Here is a 10,594-nt window from a genome sequence, read left to right on the forward strand (position 1 = left end):
GGGATAACAGGGATGGGAGTGGGAGTCATAGGTTCAGAACTAGGGATCCAGAGGGGGACACCGGGAGAACCCTGGACAGCACCCACTGCTCCTCAAAGCTGTCTAGGGAGCCAGCAGGCGCTGCCCAGAGGAACTCTGCCCGGATGCGTGAGACAAGGGAGGAACTGAAATAGGCCCCACAGTCACAGAGTGCCCGCTCGTCCAGCATCTTCCTCCTGGTATTGTAAATGGCCACTTTGGCCAGTGCCAGGAGGACGTTGACGAGGTCTCGCGACTTCGTGGGGCCACGGACAGGGTGTGAATATATGAAGAGGTGTGGGGTAAAGTGCAGCCAGAACCTCAAGAGGAGATTCTGGAGGAGCCGGAATAGGGGCTGCAACCCGGCACATTCTAGATAGGTATGCACCAGGTTCTCCCTCATGCTGCAAAGGGGACAGGTGTTGGGAATGGGGGTGAACCGTACCAGGTACAGACCTGTGCTCACGGTTCCATGAAGGAGACTCCAACCGATATTCATGGCGAGCCGTGGAACCAGGCTGGACTATAGGCTGGCTCACCGGGGTTCCTAACCCTCTACAGGTGGTGGAAAGTCCTGCCACCTGGTATCCAGGCAGGACACGAGGGTGAGGAAGTGGGCCTAGTGGTCATGGCCACAACCCTGGACTGCCAAGGGGGTCGAGGGGAGGGGATCCCGGACCCTCCCACTCTACTGGGCTCCGACCCAGGGCCCTTTTAGCTACCAGTAACCTGGCAACCAAGACTACTTAAGTCTGTCCTCCCTGGGCCTCTTCCTCTCGTCTCCCACCCTGGGGTCACCTCAGTCCAAGGCCTTTGCCTGATGGGAAAATCCAAATGCCAAGGAAGGAAGAGGGAGTCGCCACAGTCCAGGGCCACAGAACACTTCCCTCTCTGCTTGTCTATGCGGAGGGTCCTCCCTTTTCTCACGGAGGGCCCCTTTAAGCAGCTGTATCAGAGACTTTAGGTTTCACGGTGCTCTGCTCTACTGGAGCTGTGGACTGCAGGTCTGCTCATCTTCAGCACTGCTCCCAACTGAACTAATTCGCTGCCTTTTAATTCCTCCAGCAGATGGAGCATTTGCTGCAGGTGTGGCAGGGCAGAGCTGGCTGAGCCCAAAACGAGCCCTTATGCCCTTGTTGCTCAGTGTGGGGCTGGTGCACCCCATCCCAAGGACACTTCAGAGGAGCTCAAGGAAGAGGCTGCGCCTAGTGTTAACCTGCACGGCAAAGTAAGGACTGGCAGAGCCCTGGGGAGTTTGGGTGCGGAGCTAAAGGCTGGAGGTGACAGGGAACTGACACCCAGTTCAGCAGCAACACGTCCCCCTCGCACTGAGGCCGGGGGGTAACAAAGAGATTCAGAGTCCAGGACATCCTGAGAAAACGTCACAGCCGGAACCTGCAGTGTGTGGAGCTCAGGGATGGTGAAATAACACCTCCAAGGGGCTTAAAAAAACAAAAACAAACAATCAAGAAAACCCAACTCCAATGGTGGGGATTCCACAAGCTCCCTTGGAAGCTATTCCAGAGCTCAAATACCCTCCTGGTAAGAAAGTTTTCCTAATCTCGACCCTAAATCTCCCCTGCAGCTTAACACTTTAGGGTCCTCCCTTCAGTGGCCATGGAGCACAACTGATCCCCACTCTCTGTATAACAGCCCTTAGCATGGCTGCAGACCATCCCCAGCCTGCTTTTCTCAAGACTAATAGACCCACTTCTTTTAGCCTTCCTCCACAGGTCGGGTTTTCTAATCTTCTGTTCATTTTCTGTTGCTCTCCTCAGGACTCAATCCAATTTGTCCTCATCTTTCCTAAAGTGTGTGGTGCCCAGAACTAGACACAGGACTCCAGCTGAGGCCTCCCCAGGGCCGAGAAGAGAGGGACAACGACCTCCTACAACACTCACGTTAATACACCTCAGAATGATACCAGCCTTTTCCCCAGCTCCGCCTCCCCCATTATTCACAACAAGGGACACTGGGAGTTTGAGAAACTAAATTCTACTTTATTCTTTTCAAACCAAGATATAAAAGCTTAATCCTCCGCCCCCCCCCGCCCCCCCCAATGCCCAGCTCGGCACATTGCTGCTCCAGCCACACACGCGCCCCAGGGAAAGAGGAACAAGTGAAAGTTGGTAGAAAAGCGCTAACAATCCATGAGAGAGGCATTTGCCCGGCCTCCTCCTCTCAGCAATGGGGAGTCGCCGACCCCTCTCCACATCAGTCCTCTTGGGGCTTCATTTGTAGCCCTTCAGAGTTCAAGGACGACTTCACCCAGCACTCGTAGGACATTTCCTCTCTCTCTGGGACATGTGCAGTGAGTTCACAGTTCTCAGACTCAGCTCTCTGGCTCGCAAGAGCAAACAGCGCCATTTCAAGGCCCTGCCCCCCCCACACCCACCCTCTCCCCCTCCTGACTGTATCTTACATCTCTGCAGGGATCAGGCAGTCACTTCCTTCCCCATTTCAGTCCCTGACTCCTGGAGTGCGTATCCAGCACTCACCCTCATTGTTTTGCTGACAGACACTGGTCATTTTCATTGTTCAAAGAAGCAGCAAATCTGATGTGAAAAGAAAATCAGTAAGGACTATTTTGGCAAATTATCATTTGTCTTTTGAGGTCCCCAAGAAATCTGAACTATATCCTTTAAAACTCATTTAATATCAAAATACACGACAGAACAGCCTTCACCAAAAAGAGAAAAACCCACACTCCAGGGTGGGCTACAAACCACTTTCCCGTTCATGAAGTGAAATCCCAGAGAATCCTAAAACTCAAAATCTGGGGAACAAATTTGCCCATTTCCTGCTGAACAGGCTAAAGATGCTCTCCTCAGCACCGCCGCATTCTTTGGCTGGTTATTGACCAAAGTTTTAGCATCATCGTCATAAAAGAAAGAGGAAAAAAAGACAAACAACCAAAAACTTCCTGTCTACAAATGATCTGGATTTGGCTGGAAAAACTCCAGATGCCACTTTACCAATAGATGGAAGCTGGGATTGAAGCTCAAATTGTGCTTTGGGGTTCATTTGAATTCCCCCTTCAGGAATGTGACATTTTTGTCTCGAGCCCCTAGGGGCCTGATTGAGGATCAAAGAAATCAAAGCCTGATTCCTAAGCATGGTGGGCAAAGGACGCTGTGGTAAATGACACAGATGAAGGTGGAGGGGTAGAAAGGGAAAAGGATAAACTCTCCACGGTCTGGGCAGAGGCTGCTCTGTGAGAGAAGATGTGTGAAGTTGATGGGGGCGGGAGGGAATACCCCAGACTCATCTCATCCCCTTCAAATAATACAGAAGCGAAACCACCACATTATTTTGCTATCCCTCATCCAGCTCTTTTAATCTCTATTGAATGCTGGTGTAAAAGGGAGAAACAGCACAAAAAAAAAAAAAAAAAAAAAAAATTACATGCTTTTCTGCATAACCTGGAGCAATGTGAGGATGTCTGGGAATGAGACAATCTCACTGCTAAGGGGGGACTTAGTGACTCTAACAATCACTTTGCTAATGGGGGATTGGAATAAACTGCTCAAGGTCAGTCTAGAGTAGCAAAAGGGGAGGAGGAACAAAGGAGACGCACTAGCGAATCCCAACCAGTTCTCCTGTCCTAGACAGACACTCGGAGGCTGATATTATCACTCCTCGTTTATTCCCTCTCTGGAAGGCACAGATTTGTCTCACGTCACCCTGCAAGCTGCTGGCAGAGTTGGGAATAGAGCTTAGGTCTCCTGAGTCTCAGGCCAGTGCTCCATCCACTAGGAAGCGCTGCTTCCCTCTCACAGGCTGATGCTGCTGTAGCAGAGGTGGGAAATCCAGGCTTCCAAGAAAACGCCCTGTAGGAATCAGTCTCTGCTAATGGTGCTGTCTGAATGCACAGGGGGCAGGGAGAAGGGGGAGAGCGGGTGAGTGATGAGGCAGCACTTCTCTGCCCCTGTGCTCTTCCTCGCCTCTTATCCCATGATCCCCACACACTCACTAGCCCCAGCACCAGCTCTCCCTGCTTCCCAGCTACTCCAGCCTCAACCATTAAATCCCCAGTTTCCTCCCACAACCCATTGGCCTCGTCCCTTAAATGGTGGATCCCCCAGAGCCCAGCACCCTGGGGGATTTGGGGAGGGGAGGAGTTACCAGCCCCTGCAGGGAACAGCTCCAGGTAAGTGAGGGAGCCCAGCCCAGGGGTTGGTGGAAGATGGGGGATGGGAACAGGTGTCTAGAGTGAAAGTGGGTCCTGGCCCAAGTGTCCTTCTCCTCATCTCCATGGCAGGGGGATCCCGGCTGGGAGGGAATCCTGGCTGGGAGGGGAACTTCAGTCAGGCAGAGGGAGCGGCTGGAGGAGTTTCTCTCTCTTCCTTCCCCCACCTGTGGCCCATCAGCTCAGCAGCCAGGGCTGCAGCAGGGAGGAGGGGCTGATGGGGGCATCTCCCCCTCTGCCTGGGGTTTGCTGAGACCAGGCAGAGCCAGAGGGTCACTGACTAGCTGATGCTCGGCTGCTGCTGGATCCTCACCCCAGCCATGGGCAGCTGGAACCTTGGGAGCCAAACGCCCCGATGTGTGTGGGAACGAGGAAATGGGTTTGTGACCATGACCAGCCCCAGTCAGGGCCCTGAGAGAATTTCCCTGTTGTGTGGAGGAGTCTCTGATGTCCAACATGGTGTTAGCTCCACTTGGACCATGTCCCCCACTGAGAACATCAGAGGTTTCTTCCCTGTTTAGATTTGCAGATGCCTGATACTCCGGAAGCACCAAATGAACCTTCCCTCACGTTCAAGGTCTCGCTGTTGTGTGGGTCACTGAAGTGTGAAGTCAAATTGAATTTTTTCCTGCAGTCAAGCTATCCCTAGGGTCTCTCACCCTTGTGGATTCTCTCATGTTTGGTCAGTGCTGAGCTCTTATTGAAGCTTTCCCCACAGTCGAGGCATTTATAATGCATCTCTCTGATGTGGATTTTCCCATGATTAATAAGATTTGAGAGGTAACTGAAAGTTTTCCCACACTCGTGGCATTTAAAGGGTCTCTCTCCTGTGTGGATTCTACTATGTATAGTAAGGGCTGAACTTGAGATAAAACTTTTCCCACACTCAAGGCATCCATAGGGTCTCTCTCTTGTGTGGGTGCGCTGATGTGTAATAAGCGTTGCACTCCGAGTAAAACTTTTCCCACACTCATGGCATTTAAAGGGTCTCTCTCCCGTGTGCACTCTCTGGTGTACAATAAGCCTTGAGTTGTGTATGAAGCTTTTCCCACAGTCAAAGCATTTATAGGGTCTCTCTCCTGTATGGATTCTCTGATGTCTAGTAAGTTTTATTCTGTCAGTGAAACTTTTCCCACAGTCGAGGCATTTATAGGATTTGTCACTTGGTGTGTGGATCCTCTGATGCTTAATAAGGTCTGAGCGCTTAATGAAAGTTTTCCCACAGTCAAGGCATTGATATGGTCTCTCTCCTGTATGTTCTCTCTGGTGTTCACTAAGCTTTGACTTCTGAATGAAGCTTTTCCCACAGTCAAGGCATTTATATGGTCTTTCTCCTGTATGTTGTCTCTGGTGATCACTAAGCTTTGACTTCTGAATGAAGCTTTTCCCACAGTCGAAGCATTTATGGGGTCTCTCTCCTGTGTGGGTTTTCTGATGTGCAGTAAGGGTTGATTTCGCACTGAAACTTTTCCCACACTCGTGGCATTTATAGGGTCTTTCTCCTGTGTGGATTCTCCTATGTCTAGTAAGTGCTGAGTTATGATTAAAACTTTTCCCACACTCATGGCATTTAAAGGGTCTCTCTCCTGTGTGGGTGATCTCATGTCTAATAAGCTCTGCGCTGCGAATAAAACCTTTCCCACACTCACAGCATATATAGGGTCTCTCTCCTGTGTGTACTCTCTGGTGTACAGTAAGCCTTGACTTCTGTATGAAGCTTTTCCCACAGTCAAAGCATTTATAGGGTCTCTCTCCTGTATGCATTCTCTGATGACTAGTAAATTTTATTCTGTCGATGAAGCTTTTCCCACAGTCGAGGCATTTATAATGCGTCTCTCCGATGTGGATTCCCCGGTGTTTAGTAAGATTTGAGCGGTAACTGAAAGTTTTCCCACACTCAAGGCATTTAAAGGGTCTCTCTCCTGTGTGGGTGATCTCATGTCTAATAAGCTCTGCGCTCCAAATAAAACCTTTCCCACACTCACAGCATATATAGGGTCTCTCTCCTGTGTGTACTCTCTGGTGTATAATAAGGTTTGACTTGTGAATGAAGGTTTTCCCACAGTCTAAGCATTTATAAGGCTTCTCTCCTGAGATTGTTCTCTGATGTGACATAAGCAGTGCCCACTGCCTAAAACTTTTCCCACACACAAGGCATTTATAGGGTTTCTCTCCTGTGTGCAGTCTCTGGTGTACAATAAGAACTAGCTTCCTACTGAAGCTTTTCCCACAGTCTAAGCATTTATAGGGCTTCTCTCCTGTGTGGGATCTGTGATGTGACATAAGCTGTGACCTCCAATTAAATCTTTTCCCACACTCAAGGCATTTATAGGGTTTCTCTCCTGTGTGGGTTCTCCAATGTGTAAGAAGGATTGTACTGAAATGGAATCGTTTCCCACAGTCAAGGCATTTGTAGGGTTTCTCTTCATTGTGACTTCTCTGCTGGACTGTGGTTTCCTTGGGATCCTTACATCCTCCGCCACATTTAGTGGATTCATCCAGTTTCTTCCCGGCATAGTTTCCCAGCTGCATCTCTGATCCGTGTCGATCTCCCCAGGCATTTCCCTGCTCCAAGCACTGGGAAAAATTCCCTTCAGCTCTTCACAAAAACCTCCCCTGCGATTCCACTTGCTCAGGACCTTCCTGCTGATGATTCTCCTCCTTGGTCTCACTCACTGTCCTATCACCTGCTGGGAGAGAGAGAATCCAGACAGGAGTCACTGCCTGTGCCGGGGAGAAAGGAAAGGGGAATAGCAAAGAGGGAAAACACAACACAGTGACTGTTGGGGAGATTGAGATGTTGGATTCTGCCTCCACATCCCACCCAAACACTCCCAGGGAAGTAAAGTCGGGGAGGAAATTCCCGACAGTTAACAGGATGGGTGGGAAGCCGTGACTGATATTTGCCTTGATGATACAACACTTGCTGACTGCAGCCCTGACCTGGGTGAGATGGGGCAGAACTGAGGGCTCTTGCTCATGGCACGTTTTGGGAGTCCCAGCTTTTTCCTTCAGTCGCCAGATGTTTCTGTCTCAGTTTCTCTGACTCCTCACCTGTGCAGGTGTCTCTCGGGCTCACACTTTCCTCCGAGGCCAGGAGATCCGGGACCCACGGCTCTTCCCCTCTTTCCAGCTGGGCGATCAGGTCGGGTTTGGGAATGGGAAATCCTGCTCAGGGAGTGAAATCAGGCAAGCTCAGGGCACATGGAGCATTGGTAGAGTATTTGTCTCAAGGAACATTGCCTGAGATTAACCTGACCCTACATGGGACTGTGGTAACTCAGACCCCTTGGGAGCAGCAGGGATCTGGGGGTGGGGGTTCATTTTACCCCCTCACTAGGAGGTCTCAGGGTAGATGTGCTCTGGGGGACTTGCTGACACACACACAGCTCGGGTGTTAAACTCCTGCCTATTTCCAAGCCTGCAGAACCTAGAGCCCTCCCCACGGATGGAGCAAGGTGAACGGTGAGTGAAGGAGAAATAATACAGACAGGGCAATACCCTGCTTCTGACCCCTTGACAGCTGGAGAGATGGGGATGAATTAGCCTGTCCATTCGGTTTCTGACTCTCCTGTTCCATTGAATGGGGTATGGAGATGCAAGTCTCTCACACACTGGCATAGGCGCCGACTTCCCCTCTTTTCCATGGGTGCTCGACCCTGCCTCTGCCTCTGGCCCTGCCCCTACTCCACCTCTTCCATGAGGCCCCGCCACTTCCCAGCCCCCATTTCAACCCCTTCCCCAAAGTCCCCGCCCCAACTCTGCCCCCTCCCTGCCCCTATTCTAAATCCTTCCACAAATCCCCGCCCCGTTCCCGCCTCTTCCCCACCTCCTGCCCTGAGCGCGCCATGTTCCCGCTCCTCCCTGCCCTCCCAGAGCGTGCAAACAGCTGTTTGGCGGTGGCTGGGCGAGAAACGCTGTGAGATAGGCGGAGGAGTGGGGATGCGGTGCGCTTGGGGGAGAGGAGGAGGTAGCTCAGGGGAGCTTGGCTGCCGTAGGGTGCAGAGCACCCGCTAATTTTTCCCCGTGGGTGCTCCAGCCCGGGAGCACCCACGGAGTCGGCGCCTATGCACACCGGAGCTGTGGACTATGCGACCCTCCTCCTCCAATCTGACTGACCAGGGAAGAACCTGTCCAGATTCAGACACGCAGACCCCACGGCTTCCAATAGCTGAGGGCCCAGGAATCCCTTACCCAGCGAGGTCACTGTCTCATGGTTCTCCTGCATGATGTCCCTGTAGAGAGCTCTCTGAGCGGGGTCCAGCAGAGCCCCCTGCCCCTGGGTGAAATACACAGCCACCTCCTCAAAGGTCACCGGCATCTGAAACATCAGTTCCCCCACTCAGCGCCTGCTGCCCCAGCCACAATCCCACTAGTCATGGGGGAGGAGGCCCAGAGAAGCAGAATCCCACCCGCACCCTGCTCAGAGCAAGGAGGCTTCAAAGGGTGGGGAGAAGGTGAGAGCTCCTTGTCCCCCCAGGGGACGGAACAGGGCAGAGTCTTCTCATTTCCCACACGCCTGCCAGCAGCAGGCTGATGCAGGAAGCTGAGATCTGAGCCAGGGACAGGGACAGGAATCCCAACAGCTTCCCTTCGTATTTCACAGCAGCCTCTGGCCAGTGGGGTCAGGCTCCAGCACTGGGAGTCTGGTCAGTTTTCCCAGCCCTGCCCAGGGGGGTGTTTCCTGGTTCAGAAATGGGGGAATGTTCCCTCCTCCCCCACACGCCAATGGGCCTGTTCAGAAAATCAGGCTCCAAGTTGAATGTGTCCCAGCAGGTTTGTCCTGCCCCTCCCCTTCTACAGCAACTCCCCCCTGCAGCTCCCTGAAAATCCCCTACCTGAGCTGGCTCCATCACAGCCAGTTCCCTTCCCTGTCCCCTGGAAGACGGGACGATCTGGAGTGAAACGTGAACGTGATTCCTCAGCCTGTCAGGGCGAGAGGGCCGATGGGGGAGGTTTCAGAAGGGGCTTGAGTCCATTTCACACCCAGATTCCCCACAGGCTCTCTCCCTGCAGACAGATGCTCTGGAAAACCCTCAGTCACTTTATTACAACATAGACCCGGCCCCTCCCACCAGCACTGAACCCCCTTTTAAACACTTTTAAACACCCCCAGGGACAGAGTCTCTGAGAGAAATGCTAGAAAAGAGCAGAATCATAGGAGCCACTTTGGGGGATTTCCCCTGACATTGGCTCCGAGGGCAGCATATCCCCCCAGTAGCGCGGGGACTAGGCAGAGGCAGGATCTGGCTTTTCCTCTGTCAGCTCCTCCCCTTGTTCCCAGGAGAGTCAGTCGGCCCAGGGGGATGCAGGGAATGGATCCAGGCAGGGCTGGGAGCTGGGAACCTCCCTCCCCACTTCTTGCTCCTGCTGCCCCTTTCGGTCTCACCCCTCCCCTTCCTGTCTCCGTCCCTCTCCCCTCTGCTTGGGAGAACTGGTGAATGTCCTGTTCCCATGGGCCTTGGCTCTCCAGTGTGAGCCTGGCAGTGTCACTGAGGGCAGCACTTCGGGGACCCGCAGGCACGGGGGAGCCCCTCCCCCTCCGGTAAAAACTCACCAGCAGGTCCCTGAAAGGGGCCCCTTGGGCAGAGTTACTTTCCTGCCAGGCCCCAGCCCTTTCCCCCGGGTCTCTCCCCTCACCTGCAGGCTCCGGCTCAGAGGGTGCTGTTGGCAGAGCCCAGGGCTGCCCCAGGGGCTGGTTCTATCCACCAAAGAAAGCTATCCGTTTGTCCCGTCCCCCGTCTCTCCCCCCCACACGGTTGAACACAGAGGGGGGGTTAATGAAGGTCTCTCCTTGGAAAAGACCCCGCTGTGGGAACAGCAGCTGCTCAGTCTGGGACCCAGATCAAAATGCAGGAGGCAGTATCAACCCAATATCATGGGTAAGGCTCCCTTAGAGTTACGGACAGGTCACAGGCTGTAAACAACATATCACCACCTATGATCTGTCCATGTCTTGTACTATACCCCTGACTAATTCTTGGGAGTGCCGTGGGTGCTCGTGGGGGGCGGGGCATGGGTGCTGGGGAGTACGTGGGTGGTCAGGTGGGTGGCCTGGGGGGGGGGGGGCACCGCAGGTGCTGGGTGTTAGCAACCCGGGGGGGCTCCGCAGGGGGCGGTCTAAGGGTCGCTGTGGGTGCTCGGGTGGGAGCAGCCCAGGACCCTGCTAGTGCTGTGGGGCAGGGCTGGCTGGGCTCGCAGGCTCCTACCCGGCTTCTCAGAAGCAGTGACATCTCCCTCCCTAAGCTTCTAGCTTCCATGACCTCCCTGACAAACTCGCAGCCTTAATCATGAGCAGACAGAGATAGACACCAGCCTCCTCTGCCTTAGCAATAACCAGCCCCCCCATATGAGGACAGTTCAGCAGCTGTGGATTTCATTTGCCCA

The 10,594-nt window shown here is 53.2% G+C and overlaps 1 protein-coding gene across 1 annotated transcript; it reads right to left on the reverse strand.

The window, feature by feature from the left end:
- Nucleotides 1–4,852: 4,852 nt before the first annotated feature.
- LOC135887401 (zinc finger protein 420-like) lies at nucleotides 4,853–6,739 on the reverse strand. The gene is made up of 3 exons (XM_065415170.1): nucleotides 6,173–6,739; nucleotides 5,493–5,998; nucleotides 4,853–5,321 (listed from the first exon to the last, which is right to left on the reverse strand). The coding sequence occupies exons 1-3, from the start codon at nucleotides 6,737–6,739 to the stop codon at nucleotides 4,853–4,855; spliced, it is 1,542 nt and encodes a 513-aa protein (XP_065271242.1).
- Between the last annotated feature and the right edge of the window lie 3,855 nt (nucleotides 6,740–10,594).

This window comes from Emys orbicularis, chromosome 13 (assembly GCF_028017835.1).
Source record: "Emys orbicularis isolate rEmyOrb1 chromosome 13, rEmyOrb1.hap1, whole genome shotgun sequence".
In the NCBI taxonomy this organism is placed as follows: Eukaryota; Metazoa; Chordata; order Testudines; family Emydidae; genus Emys; species Emys orbicularis.